Raw genomic sequence first — 19,796 nt, 5'->3', positions numbered from 1 at the left:
TTAAAACCAACGTGTCCTCTGGTGCTCGTAGGATACTAAACTCAGACTCCTTCTGGGGAGCTGAGAAAGAAGGGAGAGGTCTGCCATCTACTGCTAGATTCACGGAGATCACAGCCCACACTATCCGCCTCACCTTCAGGGAATGTGGCAAGCATACCTCCTGGTGGGCACAACACAGTCATTTCACATTCTAAAAGTGGGGTGTATTTACTCAAATCCAAGATGGTGCCCATTCAGACACTGCTTCAACTAGGGAAATTCTACAGCACGCAAATAATTTGGATATTTCAAAAGCACGGCGGTACAGAACGCCCCATCGGCAGACATCAGATGTTTTGAGAAGCAAACGGAGGGAGCGCTCTTTGTAGGTTAGGGCTGCGGAACGTGAAGGAAACCCAGACACCCTCCTGCAAGCGGACCGCCCACTTCTGTGGGAAGAACTGGGCTTACGCCGGGGGGAAGGGAGTGGGTACAAAGCGTGCATCAGGAAGCGTGTTAGTTTTTCTACTGAGGGTTATGGCGTTCAGGTCTTGGCTCAAAAGCTGCATTTGGGAGAACGCTCAAAATGCACGTGGTGTGAGCCCACACCGGCGTCCCTGCCGCTTGGAATTCTGCAGTCCGGAGGCTCCCGGGAAGAGGCATGCGGTCGGAAGGTCTTTGGGATTTCCGAAGGTTAAGCTGGGTTAATACTGTAAGCCCACACTTCCACGAACAGGTACCTTCAGCTCTTTCAACCCCTGCATGTATTTGCCTTCTACGTCCTGAATCTGGTCCTTCAACTCATTCAGTTCCTAGGAATTGGCGAAAGAGGCAAATCATATCAAGGGAAAAAGGGGGCACGACCATGAAGAAAGAGAAGTGGTTCTCGGGCGCCTGGGTGGCTCAGTCTTGGTTAAGCGTCCGACTTCGGCTCAGGTCATGATCTCACGGTTCACAGGTGCGAGCCCCGCCTCGGGCTCTGTGCTGACAGCTCGGAGCCTGGAGCCTGCTTCTGATTCTGTGTCTCCCTCTCTCTCTACCCCTCTCCTGCTCACACACACTCTCTCTCTCTCAAAAAAAAAAATAAACATTAAAAAAAATTAAAAAAAAAGAGAAGTGGATCTCTAAATCTTTTCTATTTTGGGGGAGTTTCATTCAGGGAATCTGAGCAAGTGATTTTCCATTTTTTTTCCTCTTAAGTGCGAAAGGAAAATAAAATAAATTTCAAAACTACAAAGATCAAAATTGAGGTGTCTCTCACATGATATTTTCACAAAATTTTACAAAATCTAGGCCTATATTACTATAATTTTGCACATTTTATTCATTTTTTTAAGTTAATTTACTCATTTTGAGAGAGAGCATGCACAAGCAGAGGAGGGAGGGAGGGAGGGAGGGGAGAGAGAGAGAGAATCCCAAGCAGACTCCGTGCTGTCAGTGCAGAGCCTGATGTGGGGCTCGAACCCACAAACCATGAGATCATGGTCAGCTGAAGTCAAGAGCTGGATGCTTAACTGACTGAGCCGCCCAGGCACCCCCCAACCAGTTTTAATTATTAGAAAGTTCTTCCATCGGCAAAGCCAATTCCGATCCTTTACATTTCCCCCTCTGGCCTTGGCTCTGCTCTCCAGAGGACACGAGTGCCAGTACCTTGGGCTTCCTAGTTACCTTAACAAACAGCACTGCACTTCTCTCTCACACACTCACGGTGGCCTCGCACTGAGTGGTAAGGATGCAGCAGAGAAAAATGTTTATGTTCCAGTGGAAGGGAAAAAAAAAGTACCAAGATACAATGATGAGATCTATTGAAAGCATGTTACGCGTATTACGAATAGAAAAGAGGGGCACCTTCTAGGCGGAGAATGGGGGACACTGATAGGGGAAAGTGGGGTTGTTGGGAGCAGTGAGTGATCTGGTGTCCAACGCATTCCAAAACATGGAGACTGAGTGTCTACAGAAGCGGCCGAGCACCGCGGTGCGGTGTGGCGAGGGCTCCCACCAGGGTGTGCCCAGGGAGCTGAGGGGGTGCGGGGGGCACGGGCACCTGTCTGCCCTGCTGGGGGGGGCGGGGCAGGCAGGTGTGGCTTCCTGCGGGTGCCTCGAACATGTGTTTACGGCAGGTAGGGGAGACCGGAGCAAGAAGAAAGATCTGGAACTTTACGAATATAGACCTGAAGGCTGATTTTCATAAAAGGTTCCTCTAGGTCATAAGTAGGTAGGCAGCCTTACCTTGATCTCCCTAATGGATGCCTCCGTGTCGATGGAGATGGACGTGTCCCCGCTTCCCCTCCGGGAGGAAGTCCCGCCCAGGGAGGCCAGCGTGGCTGCCGACAGGCCGGGCAGGCTCCGAGACCCCTGCAAGGTTGCAAGGATCGAATGTGATTTCGGACGAAACCAACATTACTCGCGAGTCTACTGTTAACGGAACTTTCACTTGAATTCAGTTTTCAATGGGAAAATCATCCGTGGCTCCCAGAAAGCGATAAAGAGAGGTCCACTTTGAGGGGCCTCGTGGGTGCCTGGGAATTGGCCTGGATTAACCTTACGCTCTATGGTCGGGCCCACGGTGGACGCCTTTGCCGCTCTGTGGGGTTTAACACACACGCTACGAGTGAGTCCTGGGGACCCCTCACGGCTGTGATGCCGGCTAGTGGGCCACACGCAGTCTTTATCAAAGATGAACCGACACGTTTTCTTGTTCATTTCACCCACGCGTGTCGGGCCCCTCGTCGCTCAGCAACGACACCACATAACAGCTTGCGGAAATTCCTCACCTTCTCAGTGAAATCTTTGTCTGGTCTCTCTTCAACCTGCGGAGGAAAGTGGACAAATGCTAAACACTTAAGATCACTGAGCGGGTAACAGGGATTTAAGGGGCACGCGGGTAACAATAAAACATCAGCTTCCTTTGTGATTTAAAAACTACTTTGCCAACGAGCACCCGCGGAGATGATTCTGCCAGGCGGTGCGGGCACGGCGGGGGCTCGAGGGCAGCTTGGTGGGCCAGCTCGAACTTCGCTGTGTGGTTTTTCACCGATCTTAATCTCCGGGCGGACACAACAGCTAAAGGACACCCACGCTGAGCGCAGAAAGCCTCGTCATTGGGGATCCGTTCATGAACCGGACAGGCTTCCTTCACAGATTCCACAGTTGTGCGTGCCGGTCCCCGATGTGGGAGAGGATGACAGGCGCCCAGCCTGTTCACCGCCCCCCACATTACTATGGTTACAGAGGGAGAGCAGGACCAGGAGCCTCTGGGGCTGGAAGACGCGACCAGAGTCCTCGTTTTGACTCCCGCTGCCTGGGTCTCCCAAGCGAGAGGAAGCAGCGGAACTGGTTGGAAGTTTTCCCACTTCTCACGAGTAACAGAGTCCCCATGAGGACTCTGGTTTAACCGTCTCGGGACTCATGTCCAGATGTGGGGAGCTGGCGGAGGGGGGGTGAAGGCACAGGAAAAACCGCCAGGTGAAAAGTGAGACCCCCTCCCCTCCAAATTTGGCTTTCACGTGTCTCCCGTTTACACGCGTCCCTGAGGTCGCTCTGCCCCTTCCTCAGGCAGGATCCTGTCTCAGTGGGCCCCAGGGCACCACCCCCAAGGGAGACCCTGTACCTCAAGGGTATCTCAGGGTCAGCAGGCCGAGGCTGGCACTGCTCCTACTTCCTTCTTTGCTGAGCGTCCAACAAAGGGCGACTGTTTTCATTTTGGTGCACGCTGAGAGCTCCTTGCCGCGAGCGCACTGGGAAGGTCACGGCGGGTGAGAGAACCTGGGGCTCGCTTGTGTCCAAACCTCTGGGGGAAGCTGACAACGAACCATGCCTTTCCCCTCACGTCTCCGGTCCTCCTTTCTGCAGCTCAGATGTTCCTAAATTTGACCTCCAGCGAGCCGGCCGCAGGTGCACGTGACGAGCGCGGGCCACGGCTCTGACTCAGTAGGCCCGATGGCGATCAGGGGCTCTGCAGATACCCTGTATGCTTACACCACAGACCGTCCGAACTCAGGCTGAGGAATCCCGACAGAGCTGGGTCGGAGGCCACGGCAGGGTGGCTCGTGGACATATAAACAGCCCACCATGAAGCTGTGCACAGGAGAGCCTGAGGGCGCAGGGGCGCCTCAGTAAAGGCAGCGATCTCTCGTAAGGACGAATGATCCCTGTCTTGGGCCCACCCTGGGCCCACACGGGGCCGCATGCCCACAGCCTCACCATCCCGTCCCCCGCCGGCAAGGCTCACTAATAGCCACCTTCTCTCCTCCAAACCGCTCACACCTTCACCCTTCTCTCCGAGGGCAGGACACCTAAAGCCAACAGTAAAATGACACAGCAAATATAAGAGCGAACCAGACAACCAAGAGGCTGCCATGGAATCCTACAGAATACTCGATTAATCCAAAAAAAGGTAGTTTCTGGAACCAGCTCTCAGCTCAGCCAAGAGCAAGGGTCTCCTGCTCAGCAGATCCAAGTGCAGCCCCGGGGTCTTGAAGCGACCACATCTGGTCCCCCCACCAGGCCCACCCTTGGGTCTTTAGCGAGAACCTTTTACTTTCATCTTGCTGGTCTCCTTGCTGTCGTCAGAGTAGGAGAGGAAACGTGAGCAAAGAGGTCAATCCTCAGGCCAGGGGGATGGACCAAAGAGCAGACTGGCCTCACTCCCAGTTTGTTAAGTGAGCCCCATGGGTGGGGGTGGGGGCCTTTGGGACTCCAGTCCTCCCCCTGCCCACAGGCCTCTCCTTTCCACTTGGCCACAGCCGGCGGCGCTCCCGGGGCCAGCGCGAGCCTGTGTGTCTCACGGGAGCCTTCCAGGCAATCTCCACCCCATGTGCCTTTTTCCTTGATGTGGCCGGGTACACACTCTCCAGCTGTGTGCCACAGCACCTGCCGTTTGTCGGTATGCGTGTTTGGTGTGTGTAAACACGTACACCTACGATCATTATGTTTGCAGATACGGATGCCACGTCAGCCTACTGCGGATATCCCGGGGTGGTCTTTGCTCAGGACGGTTGTGTCTCCCCGTCCCTGGCAGAGCCCCACAGAGCCCTGGGCCGATGTGCTGAGTTACGATGATCTAGCATTTCAAGTGGGGCTCTCCTCTCCCCTTGGGAATAAAAATCTTCCTGAAAACTTCAAGTCACTCAAGAAAAGCGGGCTATATAGCGACTGGTCTGCAGGGGAATCGGTTTATTAAGTCTCCCGGGCCGATGCCTTCATTCCCTAGAATCAGGTGGTCTGCAGAACAAATTTTAATGAAGGTAAGGAGGGTAATTTAACTGCTGGTCGAATACGAAGCCCCGTTTAACAGACTGTCGAGCCACCGCTGAAAAGTCTGCTGCCTTTTTGCTCTGCGGTTTGTGTAGAATCCCTTCCGACCACTCACCAGCAACAGATAAATATCATACGTATACACGAGACACCAGAAATCCTCTGTTCACCCACAGTAATACCTGCACCTATAAAAGAAGGCCCCGTGGTTTTTAGTATTTCCTGTAATAAAGAGGAGAGAGAACGTGCACCGGGGCGTGGGGGTCTTTAACACAGCTTTGTTCTGCGCCGTTTCACCTGATACCGTCCACGTAAACGTTATTTTTGTAATTTGCAAGACATCAAATGAGACAAAACACCTAGGACCACGGCTGGCTCTTTAGTTTAAAAAAGTTCAAAAATAGTTTTAAAAAAGCCTTTGTTCGAAACACATGATGAACTCAGAACGTGGAAATTTCGGATGCGTCTAGAGTAGAGACCAAGCGAGGAAAAAAGGAAGCCAGTCTCCCCTTAACCGTTGCGTCCCACCTCTCGTGGGCATGTTAGGGTGGGTGCCGCTTTGTGTTTCTGAGTGACAAAGGACACGTGTGTTTGCCAGCCCTCCTGAAATAGAAGTACACGGACCCCACGGAAAGCGCCACCGAGGCAGGAGCCGTCGCAGTCCCCTCAGCTGCCACCAGATGGCAGCCTGGACAGAGCTGAGTGGGGCAGGTCCTGGCGCCGCGGGCACCTGCACTCACTTCATACAGCCCTCCTCACCTTCCCCTAAACAAAGGGACAGACAAGTCACCTGGGGGGCCGTGGGTTCGATTTTGACAAAAACACTGCACTTTACCTCTGAAAGTAATATGTAGAGAAACAGAATTGAAAAACGTGAACACTGTCCTAGCCGCCGCCAGACGCGGTGTGGGGGGCGCCACGGTGTAGACACGGAGCAGAGGGACCCAGGAGATGCTGTCGGGCGCACCCACTGCCAAGGCACCGGGGTGCACGCGAGCCTGGGGCCTGGGACGAGCCGCAGGGCCTCCCTGAGTCAGGGCAGCCTCCGGGAGGCCGGCACCCCGTTACTCCCCCGTGCCGAGCAGTTCTAAACATTTCAGGTCAGCGTGAAACGTTCACAGCAACAGATTTATGAAACGTGTGTGCCAGGATTTTACAATCACCACTGAGCATACACAAAGGCCTCTTCTGAAGTCTACTAGAAACAGTCACTTCTGAAAAATTTCTGTTGAATTTTAAATCATGGCAACTCTTCCCTCTCACACACAAGTGCTCACGGTAGCACGTTAAATGTTTTATTAGTTCCAAGCTCCCAGCATCGCGTCTATACGAGCATGCCAGCAAGGCTCGCTCAAACGGGACGTCTGCCGAGGCCTTCCCTGCCCCGACCTGGACTGCCCGGCTTTCTCGAGACAGAATACAACGTGTGGGCATGGACGGGCTCTAGCAGAGGGGCCAGGCACAATGGAACTTTCCCCATGGTGTCCCCGACCCCCCAGCCGGGCAACCCTAGAGCCCGGATGGGAAACAGGACCACAGAAGCAACGTCAGCATATGGTCCCTCTTGACAAACAAAGGGACACTCGTGAACACTGCTCAGAAAACACCCACGTTCAGGGTAATTTTCCTTCAAATATAAATAAGCAGTAAAGTCTTCCATTGGCGTGGAGATTTCCGCTTTTCATGCAATCATTACGTTCTCCTGAAGGACTTCGCCTTGAACTCCTGTATTCACAATGCATGACCTCTTTTTCCACCTGGTCCCCGCCCCTGCCTCTTCATACAATGCAGAGGAGGAGTCTACAGTCTTGTTTTTCTAGCTCAAACCGGCAGCACGCTCCGTCACTCGTGTTTTCTCTACATGCACACAGGGGGACATGAACCGGGGCTCCGCTCAGGACATTTCTGATGGATGCTTTAGAACCTGGGCAGCTTTCCCCAGGTTCCCGGAAGGATTCCAGGGCCCCGACGACACAGATGTGCGGGCTGCACCAGCTGAGGCCCTCTGCTTGCGTGGGCTCCAGGCCCGGAGTACCAAGCCTCCTGATTCCAACTCGGAAAGCTTCCTGCATCTGTCCCCAGGAGTTTTACACTGTATGTGTGCTGTTTGCTGCCGGCCTGTCTCCTCCAGTCAATGCATCCGTGAGGGCTGGGAAAGGTGCGTCTGCTCAACACTGTAGCCCTGTGCCTAGAACATTCCAGGTACTCAATAGCTTCCTCAAGGGGAAGACCCCAGACTTGCTGGAGAAGAACAGATAGCTCATGTATAGAATGGGAAAAATGAGAGTAAGGTCAAAGACAGATGTCCTGAGACCGGGCGGGCGCCCTCTCTGCTTTCCTACAAGGCCAAGAGGACCAAGTGGTGGGCGATGTCTTTGGATGCCGAGGCACCTTTCTTTTCAAGTGGGACAAGCTATCACTTCTTCCATTCTGGTTACTTTTCCTCTTTAAGAGTGCCCTCTCCCCCATCCCCTGGTGCACCAGGCTTTCTTCCACACCCAGCCTTCTAGAATTGTCCCTTCCTGCCCTCCCCATCCTATCTCCTTCCTAGAGAGACTCCTGTCCCCTGTCCTCCCTCACATTCCCCGCCTCCCCCCCCCACCACATTCCTGATGAGTCATCAGGCCACGGATCAGGGGCCACCGACCGACCGACCGACCGGCAACAGCAGGGATGCAAGTGATCAGTCCCTGGTTCTTTGGGCGCCCAGACAGAGCTGGAGAATGGCCCGTCACACACAGTCTGCGAGGTGCTTACCTTTGCTCGTTCAACGTGTCGACAATGTGATGATCCGCTGACCTTTGTGAATGAGCACTTCACTCAGGGAAGGGAAAGGAGGATTTATGTGTTTGTAACGAACTGGGAAGTTAGCTCAGCCTCCCGCACTGTGAGCCCTTCTGCCCACCTTCCCTTCGGAGCTCGGGGAAGCCACAGGTAAGGACGGTTACGTTTCCTTGGCTGTAAACACACAGCATTAAGACGAGGGAGCGCTTTAGAGTCAGGGGGGCCCTCACAGCCTCTGCTCCCGTGGCTTTTCCCCGTCAATGGCGCCTGGAGAGGCTCCCGAGGGCGCGGGCTCCGAGTCTGGGTGCAGCTAGGTCACAGGGAGGCTGTCCGTCGCTGGTCACCAGGTCCCAGGAGCACGTTTAACGCCCGCTTCTCTGGTTACGGTGACCCACTAAACCCATTGTACGTGGGTAAATTTTTCACAAACATTGGAAGCATATGGCACAGAAATTTGTATCTGATCCCAGTCTCCTCAGTCAAAGGGACTAGACAGAGCCCCGTTATTCTGTGACTTCATGATGTCGAAGAAGTCAAATAACCGTGGCATTTACAGCTCCATGCGTCCCAGTGGTCACCCCAGCGTTGTGCGAAGGGAGCCCGGGATCCTTCGCAAGCCAGGCCACAGCCACCTTCTGCCAACTGCAAACACTTTCATTGGTTTCCAAAGGGCGAGCGAGCGTGCGAGGGTATCGTGCCTAAGGAAGAGTGACTTTCCGCTACGTTTATCGTGGGAACGTTTTATTCCCAGGGGTTCTAAGGCTGCACGTGGCTGAGCCCGTATCTGCTGCGCTACCCAGGCCACGAAGGACACCACGAAGAGTGGACGTAGAGGGTGGCGCACCGTGGCCTCAGTGAGCAGGGATTCCCTAGTTCACAAGAACTGCTCCTGGGTCACTCATGGACGACCCATAAAAAGCAACCTGCCCGATTTTAAAAACCGAAGCTACGTGACCTTGAATGACGATGATCTTCCTGTTCCTGCAACTGGTCCTTGTGGGGGCGCCTGGCCCCCACACCCCCCTGCGAGCACCTGAGCTTTCGTTCAGGCCATGGCTTCTCCTATTCTCCTCAGCACCCCTCTCCAGGATGGGGGTGCTCAAAAGGCCGTGAGGGGGGCTCAGGGGGGTGTGCGAAGCGTGTGCAGAGGCAGGTACAGGCACCTGTGTCGACACGGAGTGGGGAGTCTTCATTTCCACAAAGAAGCAGGCTCTCCTGCTAGAATCCTCGTCCCTTTGGTCTATCTCTTGTGTCCTCATCCTCGACCGCACGCGCTCAGGTGTGAATCCCTTTACTCGCTTCCCCAGAAGCAGCTGGGATCTGTATTTGCGTGAAACCAGTGCCCAGCGGCACATCTGTGCAAGCGGGAGATCTCAGCCCCACGGCCTCTTCTCTGATTAGCAGGAACGCTTCCTAAATTTCAGGCACCAACACATCTAATCGTGGTGTTGTGTAACTGAGTTAAGAACCACGTTCAAGCTTCTCCCTAAGTGGGGAGCAGAGCAAGGGATCCACTTTGCCCATTTTGCCTTCTTATAGCCGGGGTTTATCACGGAGGGTGCCACCGTCCTCTGATGTGGCAATCCTTGTGCATGCCACACAGCCCCAGCTCCTGCCCACCGGACACTATGCCTGCCCACTTCCCAGATGTCCTCCGGGCAACTGCCCTGCATGGCCTTCCTATAAAGAGACTGCGTGGCGGCCTCGTACCAAACGTCTGAAATTGCAAAGACCCTGGGAAAAATACGTAACAAGGACACTGAAAGGCTGGGGACTAGATGGTGAGGAACAGGAGGGCAGCTCTGTAGTTTTCTTTCTTTTCTAAAAATTTTTTCAATGTTTATTTTTTGAGACAGGGAGGGAGGGAGAGAGAGAGAGATAGAGAGAGAGCGAGCATGAGCAGGGGAAGAGCAGAGAGAGAGGGAGACACAGAATCCAAAGCAGGCTCCAGGCTCTGAGCTGTCAGCACAGAGCCTGACGCGGGGCTTGGACTCGTGAACTGTGAGATCATGACCTGAGCCGAAGTCAGACGCTCAGCCGACTGAGCCACCCGGGTGCCCCTGCAGTTTTTCGATACTGAGCAACTGGGGGGCGGGGGGCAGAGCTAGGAACACCACGACCCTTCTAGGCGATACTTGATTTTAAAAACTATCTGGGTCCGGTAACAGACGACATCACAAACACAATATTAAAAACCAATCCTTCCAACTCTTCACTCATAAAAAAACAACACGTTAGTATGCCTGGCTACATTTCCCCCCACTGGACAAAGTTTCCCTCCTTCCCAGGAAGACCCCAGCCCCAAGCACCATTAACTTCTTGATAACCGCTAACTTTAGATATTGAGCAATGCAATTCTGGTATCACGGAATAGTAATATTCCAAATTTGGGAGCATTTTTCCCAATTGTGTCTTTGCTTAGACCTGAAATACATCTTAGGAAAGCCCTCCCACTTTATGCTGGGTTTAGGTTTTTGGAGGTGGAGGGTCCCTTCTGCAGGACAGCGAGGTAGAGAGCAGAGGGGAGGAGGAGAAGGGACGAGCAGGATGGTGGCCGAGCAGGACAGGACAGGACGCACACTCACCACTGGGCTGGCCCGCGCCGAGCTGGCTCTGGAGGAGGCTCGGGAGCTGGAGTTGAGGTGGCCGCCGCGCTCCGAAGGCTGCCCGCGCAGCCCGCCGCCGGGACGCAGACAGAAACAAAGGGACAGGGTCAGCAGGGATCAGCGACAGCGGAGGCCCCCACCAGCGGCCCGTTAGTAGAGGTCAGCCACGTGCAGTGCGGAAAAGACAGGGGTGAGCACGGACACCAGGCTCCCCGTGAAAAGGAAGGCTGTGTCTCCAAGCTTCAAATAAAGGCCCGCGAGGAACAGAAAAAAAAAAAAAAAAATTAGTCCTGGTATCAAAAGGACACAGAATTCCTGGGGAGCGAGAAGAAAGTAACACAAAGCATCCGTTCAAGTCGGCTGTGGAGTCACGCCTGCTTTACGCACAGAAAGCCACCTCGTCCACGCGGACAGGTCTGTGTATTTGAGAACATGAGTCCTTCCACTCGAGCACAGAAAGTGACAGCTGGACAGGGTGCTTGGCTTTTTTAGCAGGGGAGAAGTTTGCTTTCTGTCTCATTCCAAGTGAAAACAAAGTAAGATTTAGGGTTAATACCAAATCAAGGCATGGCCCAGATCGCCTGGTCTGGTGGCCTGAATGAAGGTGTCTGTCTGCCTGCATTTCCTCTCTTCCGGGAAAGGAAAACACAGCAAGTAGCCGATCTGGAAGCTTCTCCCTCTTAACTTCGATTTTTATTCACCTTTGTTCCAGCCCTAGACACGGTGCCATGTGTTTTTGTTCTTGTGTTTTCAAGTCTTACTTGCCTCTTGAGCGAGGTGGGAGGGGGGAGGGAGCTGGGAGGCAGGATCCGAGCACGCACATGACTGAGGACCGCAGTCATCCAGCGGTCTGTGGCGTGGCCTGAGGGACGTCGTCCCAGAGACCTGCACAGCCCAGTGGTGAGCCCCTCCATCCAGCCCCCCGGGACACCGTGCACCCTGGCGGGAGTGGACTGTTCTCTGCCCTGCCCACACGGCCCCCCGGGGACGTGCAGGCCTTCTCCCTACTGCTGTGCTCTAGGCACAGAACTTCAGAGGTGCTCGTGATTCTCATCTTAAACACCACCTTTCAGCTTGCACATCTTTCCACCAGAATGTAATCCCCTGAGGACAGGGTCTTTGTCTATTCCCTGAATTCCCTGCAGGGACCGGATGAGGCCAGGCACAGGGTGCACTTAAGCAATACTTGTTGAATGAACAAAACCAACTTCAGACTATAAGCAGCCAGACCCACCCTACCCCATCGTCCTTCTCGTTTCTTTACCCCTTTAGTATCTATTGCATACTTACGCTTACAGGTGCACAGAAAATACAGCCATACGTACACCCTATGCAAGCATCACAACCACATTTGGCATTCACAAGAAACTCACCACCATTCCTAGTCTCACCTTTTGCTTCATTGGTCAACATAAAAGAAAATACCCAAGGTCAGTGCTTTAAGGCAGAAGAATTTTGCTTTTGGGTTCACGGTCACAAGCCAGAGGAAAACTGTCCTAGAGACAAATCCTACAGCGTTCTAGGTCATTCGTGTCCCGGTTCACCATGCAGAGATAGGACAGGTTGTGGTTGACCGGGCTTTTTGCTGGCCCACGTTTTTCCAAACGCCTAGTCAAAACCGGCTCTCAAGTCAACTGACCTGATCTCACAGGGAAAAGTAAGTTTCAGGTCAGTATCACCCGGGTCCAGGTGCCACCTTCTGAGCAGCTGGTGTCTGAGAGCCAGTGGGGCTGATGTGGGGCTGATGTAAATTATAAAGATCCTGTCCAGGCCTCATCTCTTACGGGCCATGGGACCTTGGAAAAGCTAATCAGCCTGTGACCGGGGACATGGAATCGTAAGGACACTGGCCACACAGAGGTGCCAAGGATTATGGACATCACTCTCTTCCCCGACTTCACTTTCTGCTACAAGCAACTTGCACGCTCCTGGCTCAGAGCGCACTGGTGGTGATGACTGCTCCCCAGCGTGTCAAATTAACTCCCGCCAGTTCACTCACGGCCACGAGTCCTTCCCCCACCTCACACACGCACACCTTACGGATGTTGAGGAAGGTATAAAATAGAAAGGTTTTCAGGCAAAACAATGGTACTTAAAAGTGAGCCAGTCATTTAGTTGTTAAACTGTAATTAAGTCATTTAATTGCAAACATGCACGGCAGTGGAGCTACCTTCCTGGGGAGGCTAACAGAAGCTGGACGCTCTGGAGGTGGGGACCAGCGTCCCAGAGCGGGATCAGGACCACCCTGTCTGTGCAGGCGGGGGGCGGGGGGGGTGTGAGCCTGGACTCAGGTCGAAACACAGGGTCCACCCTGCATTGAGGGACAGGATGTGAGGGATTTTCAACCCCAGGGTCCAATCTGTCCAATTGAATTCAACAAATTCACGCGGGGCTCTTTCTGCGTGGGAGTGCAGTGATAAGAACAGAAAGAATTTGTTTTTGTTCCCTCTGACTTCTTCGGCATGGTTTGATGCCAGGGACACGTGGCTAGATTTTAGACATTTGTGCTGTCAGGACAAGAAGACCTTTCACTTCCTTAAACTTCCCAAACCCCATGGCTCCCAGGTGGTTCCTCCAGGAGGCAGAAAGCACACAAGTAAGAGTGCTCAGCGACGCCCCGGTAAGAATGGGGGAGGGGCGGGTGGTCTAAAAGTCCACCTGCAGAGGCCACATAGAAGGAGAGTGGATGGGACACACATCCTGCCTGATCCGAAGTTCTACTTGGGTCACAGGAGAACTACCCAGGGCTTGTGACAAGTTTCATTCTCTTGAAGAATTAGTATGTTGTCTCTTTTCTGATAAAAGAAAACCATTTCGTTGCGCTTTATCCTAATCATATGCAGGCCAAAGCTAATGCACGCATTAGGCATGATCTGTGAGCTTCTTAATGGCCTACAGACATGTTAAAAACTGAGAAAAAGACTTAATACAGTGGGCTCCACCCCATTTAAAATGTTATGTAATAAGAGCGTCTGGGTGGCTCAGTCGGTTGAGTGTCTGACTCTTGATTTCGGCTCAGGTCATGATCTCAGGTTCTGTGCTGACAGGGCTTGGGATTCTCTCTCTCTCTCTCTCTCTCTCTCTCTCTCTCTCTCTCCCCCTTCCCCCACTCTGCTCTCTCTCTCTCCATCTCTCTCTCAAAATAAATCTTAAAAAGAATAAAATGTTATGCAATATAAAATAAATGGTTAATTAAATGTCAACAAAAACCAATGCTGTGTCAATTAATTATTGGGTTTTGGTATTTATAAAAATTACATTCTGGAGAAGCCTGTAGGTTTGACTGGCTTTGTAAGGATTCCTAAATACTCATGAAATACAGTAAACCATAAATTGGATTATTTAACCACTTGAGTAGCCCATTAACACCAAAAGCAACATTATAAAAGCACTTTCAAGCAGTGGTTAGCAAGCCATTATATTTCACATGGGGCCTGGGTACATTTTCACAGGACCCGAGGGGGAGCCCTGGCAGGCAGAAGGACCCATATGGTCAGTTGCCATTCAGTTTCCACGGCCCCTCAAGATGGGCCAACTGGTTTCCCCTTCCACGGACTGACTCCATTTTTTCTATTTTGCTTCCCTCTTTCATTCATTTATTCACTCGTTTTTTTTTTCATTCAACAAGTATTTCTTGCACGACTAGCTTCACCCTTATGTGATAGCCAAGTCTGTCATTTCAAATCCTTTGAAGAGGTGGAAAGACAGCAAAATAAAAGGAAATTATGTACGTGTAACATCCTGAGTCTCTAACAGATCTGTTCATCTTCCTCAAGTATCCAGAGGTGAAAATAATTTGCAGCCTGTGGAACTCCCCTCTTCTTCCTTTTATTATTTTAAGGGCACCTCACTACTTATTAGCACTGTCAGCGTGTTGCAGGAAATCAGCGGATGAAACTCAGTTGAGGTGGGTCTTCTCCCTTGAACTCAACGTAAACTGACGTGTGAGGACACTAACCCGCCAACCAAAGGCTTCGCGATTCACATCATCCATGACCCAGCCTCACTATAATGGGAAATTGAGATGAGATAGTGTTTCCTCCCTGTAACTCTGGTTAGTAATCTCCAGGGGTTGGGACTGTGCCCGGTAAGCCAGTCAGGGTCATGCAGCACACGGGAGAAAATTCGGAAACCACAGAAAATGCCTTACAGCATAGGAACCGCAGGCACTACCCCGCCGTGTCCCGCCGGGACCGATGTCATCGAACACAGATGCCTGTGACAAAAACAGACTGTCAGGTCAGGGAACCCTTCCCTTTCCACCGGTGCCCAGAACACAGGAAAAGGGAAGCTAAGGAGGTCTGACCCGAGAGAAGAACACGTTCGGAACAAATCACGATGGAAAACAAGAAGGGAAGGCCTTAAACCACCCACAGAGGCCAAAGCTGTACGCAACAGGGTCATGCAAAGATCTGAGAGAAACGAGTTGCTGTTAACTGGCATGCAATGCAACCCCCCAGTAGCTCCTTGAAACGCATCGTTCTGAAAAACGTTCCTTGCTAAGGAAAAACCTGTTAATCCAGATTTAAAGTGAGCAGATAATTCAAATATCCTGAATTCTATCATGGCATCCTCACGCCTGAGGTGCAGAAAATTAAGCTAGTATGAAGAAACTTCGGGACACAGCAGTATGATAACGATAGTTCAGTATTTTGTAATTCTTTGGAAACTGCTAACTAGAAAACAATACTTGATTAACCTGGAAATCTCACGTAATTAGGCACTGAAGGCGAATGGGGATTTACAGGACTGTGCATGGCCACACCGAACTTTGCCCGGCTGAAAGGAGCTTGGATTCCCCTCTCTCTCCTTGAGGACACAGCTGGTTTGTTCAGCCAGTTATATATGCTAATTCTTAGGGGTGAATTCTGATGAAAATTCAGAAGCTTATTAGCAATACAGTAGAACTACTTTGTGTAGTGAGGGTTTCCTGCAAGGGGGAAGTGCCTTGTATTTAAAACTGGAAATTTACAAAGTCATAGAGTGCAATGGGTTAACATGTTGAGGTTACCAAACAAATCAAAAGCCATCTTTCTTTCTGCCAGCAGAGTAAGTAAATGATGTCTTTGCTCCATTCCTGGCTAATAATCCTATGCGAGCACGTGTCTTCCCGGAGCCTGAGGCAGTAGGACAGCTAGGGGAGAAAGAATGCCCAGATCCAGCCAAAGGGGACTGACAGACATCACCGGTCCTACAGGCTCCTTGTAAGGGGGGAGCTCTCAGGTGGTGAGGCTGCAGACGTGCGCATCCACACTCCCAGAGCTGATGTGAGAGGCGCCTGGCCCCGAGGGGGCCAGTGGGGCCCGGATAAGTTGGGGGATGGGGCGGGGGCAGGTCAGGGGACTGTGGGGGGGAAAGGGGATGGGGGGTGAGGGCAGGTCGGAGGACTGTGGGGGGGGGAAGGGAGGTCAGGGGAGTATGGGGGGGAAAGGGGGTTGGGGCAGGTGAGGGGACTGTGGCTGGGTAAGAAGGGTTGGGGGCGGGTGAGAGTCAGAGGACTATTGGGGGGGAAGGAAGTTGGGGGCGGGGGGGGCAGGTCAGAGGCCTCTGTAGGGGAAGGGGGATGGAGGTGGGGGGGCAGGTCAGGGGATTGTGGAGGGGAAAGGGGACGGGGGGGGGTGTGGAGGGCAGGTCAGAGGACTGTGCAGGGGTGAGGGTGGGGGGATGGGGCGGGGGCAGGTCAGGGGACAGCAGAGGAGGGATGGGGAAGGGGGCGGGGGTGGCGGATGGGAGGGCGGGGCAGGTCAGGGGACTGGGGCAGGCAGCACACGCACCCGGTAACTTGCAGGAGGCCGGGCAGCACTGTACAGATAGGAGGGCTGCAGGACGAGAGCGAAAGGCAGGTTTTAAAAGCCTTGGAAAACAGCAACAAATAACAGTGACAAGATAATCATGATGCTTTCAGTAATCACGACAGCTGAACTGTCGTACAACAGAAGGAAAGAAAAAAGTCGACGTAGGGTTTTCAGTAAATCACAGAGACGCAAATCCGACTTTAAAATAGTAAACGTCCCCAGGATCTCTGAAATAGGACTATTTTCTAGTCATTTCTTTTCAGGCATTCCTGGAGGAAAGAGTCAGGGAGTGAGACCGAATGGTGACAAGGTGAAAATGTCACCAGCAGCAACCAAACCCCACAACTCAAAATCCCAGGTTAATAAAGCACTCCAGGGTGTTAATACATCAATTTCCACACAGGAAGAGAGCTGCGGACACAGCGCGTCTATTTCCATCAAATGATCCCAGTCCCGGTCTCCAGGAGCCAACAGGAGCTGTTAAGACTGCTCCAGCCGGCCAGGGCTGGCACGTCCCTGTAACGGGGAGCCCACACCCACACCCATATCCCGACCCGGGCTGAGCCGCGCCTGTGCGGGCATGTGCCCCAGTGAAAGGGCAGCTCCTGGCTCGGCCAGACCCGGAGTTCCAGAAAAGGATCATGACTCATTTATAAGCAGAGGCCACGTAAGCCCGCAGTGCAGGGCCACCAAGAGGGTCAGGGAATGTGCGGGACCCAGGATGAATCACTCAGCAAGGCAGGGGAGACAGCAATGCAAGGAGATATGGTTCAACCTCTGCGGGAGGAGGAGTGCGGGGCTCTGATGCTGAGTTCCTTGTATAGACAACGAGCTCCTGTACCTACAGCCCAGGGCCTGACCCGCCCACCCGCCTTGTGAAAACAAAACAAAACAAAACAAACCAGGAAACAGAGGGGAGACTGAGCCAAAGAAATAGGGCTGTTCTCCCACTTCTCAAAGATGGAGGAACCAGATTAGGCACAAAGGCTTCCAAATTGCTTCCTGGACACATTTACAGGAGAAAAATATTTTTAAAGAAACACATGAAACCCCAAATGGGGAACAATTGCTGGAAAAGGAGGAGAGAGCCCCAAGAGACCAATTCTTTGGGCCTGAGCTTTTGGAAATATACACTTAATACAGGCTCCTTTTTCTATATAAGGTCCTAAATGATCTTGATAATGTCTTACAAGGTTGACGAAAGTCTTAGCAAGTTAGTCAAGCCAAATAAAACACCTGCTAAACTCTGCTCTCTGGACTTCACATGGAAGAGGTTGACGTATCTTCGTACATTTGATCGGAGAGTGAAGTGACCCCACGGAAGGAAAGAGGAAGGGAAGCGGGTGACAAGGAGGAGGACAGACCTGGTTTCCGCTCTGGGTGGACAGGAGAGCAAGGCCGCCCCTGGGAAGCCCGAGGTCCGAGCAGGAGAGTCCCTGTAGTCAGAGAAAATGGGAAGGAGGGGAGAAGGGCTCACAGCTTCATTTCACCTCAAAGGTACAATGGTATGGCGCGTCCGCACACAACTACCTTCTACGACAAAATCGGTTAAGGGCATGCACTTACGGAGGAGGGAGAAAGGAGGACGATCAGAAGGAAACAAAGACGATCCGGTTAATTGACAAAACTAGGACACGGGACCAAACCAGGAGTTCTGAATCAACAAACAGGCAAAACTACATTTCATTACGTTTTAACCGACAGCCAGACCATAGGGGTTTGAGAGGTCTTTGTAATTTGAGCTCTGAGTTTTAAAGTTTGGATGGAAAAATTCAAAACTAAGGATTGGCAGAGGTATCAGCCTTTATGTAATAAGATATTTCACTGGACAGGACCTCTGACCTGGCTTCCTTAGTTAGCTATTCACACAATGCGTATGTGTTCAGGATTCACAGAAGATGGGGTCTAATTCAGGGGTCTAATTCTGAGACCAACAGTCTATGCAACGTCTCTGGGGAATGCTACCATACAAGTTGTTTCCCCACATAAAATGCTTTATCCAAATGGAAGGCTCCTTGAAGAAGAAGCCAGCAGCTCCAGATTGTCATCTTGGCAGTATTCTGCTAATTGTACAAGCACGGGACAGTCCTTGAAGATGAAGTGGCTCCATTCAAGTAGCCTGATGGCACCTGAAGATATCCTGCCATCCCCTCAAGGTCCCATAACTTGTGCCTAACATTCCTATGTCTTGCATAAGCTATCCCACCTGACCTGAGGGGCAGGCAAGTGGAACTCTGGAGGTGGGGTGGGGGGATGGAACAGGGGGGAAATGTTCTAACGTCTGACACAAATATTGAGAGAATGGTTGAGAGGACACCGTGTGTAGGGGCCATCTTGTCAACCCCTCTGTGGGACGTGGAAAGCGCCAAGGGGGAGAAAGCGTCCACAGCTGTGGCCGCCATGCCAGGGTGTAGGTCTGACAAATCTGGAAGACTGGAGAAGTTATTGAGAGGAGTCTTCAACACTCCGTGCTACCTTAATATCTTTCTGTTTTAGATTTAACTAAAATGAAACATGCCCATGTGTTTTGCAGGAATAGATATAATACCTACAGAACACGGTAATTACCAGAAGATTCTGCCGGTCGGTGAGTACAGTAAGACCTCGGGCAGAACAAGGGTGGGACATGTGGCCTCAGGAAAGTTCTGATGTTTAATGTTTTGAACGGATCGGCTCTAATTTTGACTCCAATGTGGGTTATTTCTCTTAAACGAATTTAAGTGAGTCGGATCCGTGCTGAACTGGGGTGAATAATTCACACCCACATATTAGCTACCTAACACCATCGTCTACTTCAGAGCAAGTTTCTCAGCTCAGAAAGTGACGAGGAAGTCAAGTTTTCTGGACGACAAGGTGCTCTTTGGAAACAGCAAAATCTCCCACTGAAATTCACACAATACACAAAAAATTCAAGATGGCGAAACCCACCAATACTTTGGTGATTACAGCTGATCTTGTTTTCAGTCAAAATTCACCTACTGGGGGAAGAAAGGGTGGAGTTCTTATTAACATAAGGGGCTGAAAGGCAACAGTGGAGTTTGGAAAGTGGACAAGCAAGCTGATAGGGGAATGGAAAGGCCAGCCGTGTCCGGAGCCCCCTGCAGCAGGAATGAAAGGGGGCAGGGGATGAGGCAGGACAGGGCAGAAGGACCAGGAACCACCGGCTTTAGCTCCTTAGTTTCTATTTATTTTTCCCCCACGTACTCTTCGAGGTTCAGTTCACATCCTTTGTTGCGACACCCCTTTCTCCCTATTGTCCCATTTATGCTGCACCAGCGTATCTGGTAGCTGGGTCTGCCTTCTGTTCTAGAAGTAAATGCTTCCACAGTACCGACCTATCTCACGCGTTACCTGTGTGATCTTTCTGTGATAGTCC

At 51.9% G+C, this 19,796-nt stretch overlaps 1 protein-coding gene across 50 annotated transcripts in view; it reads right to left on the bottom strand.

The window, feature by feature from the left end:
* LRRFIP1 (LRR binding FLII interacting protein 1) overlaps positions 1 to 19,796 on the bottom strand; it is a 142,914-nt gene that overhangs the window by 24,603 nt on the left and 98,515 nt on the right. For 14 of the 50 annotated variants that reach the window (XM_043578310.1, XM_043578313.1, XM_043578318.1 and 11 more), the window contains 7 exons: positions 17,785 to 17,856; positions 16,400 to 16,444; positions 14,776 to 14,841; positions 10,605 to 10,682; positions 2,754 to 2,789; positions 2,209 to 2,334; positions 720 to 791 (listed from right to left, as the gene is read on the bottom strand). In XM_043578310.1, coding sequence (XP_043434245.1) covers positions 720 to 791; positions 2,209 to 2,334; positions 2,754 to 2,789; positions 10,605 to 10,682; positions 14,776 to 14,841; positions 16,400 to 16,444; positions 17,785 to 17,856 — 495 coding nt within the window. The remainder of the gene's footprint in view (positions 1 to 719; positions 792 to 2,208; positions 2,335 to 2,753; positions 2,790 to 10,604; positions 10,683 to 14,775; positions 14,842 to 16,399; positions 16,445 to 17,784; positions 17,857 to 19,796) is intronic. The other 36 variants (XM_043578302.1, XM_043578315.1, XM_043578283.1 and 33 more) reach the window with 6 other exon arrangements.

This window comes from Prionailurus bengalensis, chromosome C1 (genome assembly GCF_016509475.1).
Source record: "Prionailurus bengalensis isolate Pbe53 chromosome C1, Fcat_Pben_1.1_paternal_pri, whole genome shotgun sequence".
Taxonomy (NCBI): Eukaryota; Metazoa; Chordata; class Mammalia; order Carnivora; family Felidae; genus Prionailurus; species Prionailurus bengalensis.
The sequence above is the reverse complement of the archived record's forward strand: the minus strand, read 5'-3'. Positions and strand labels throughout refer to the sequence as shown.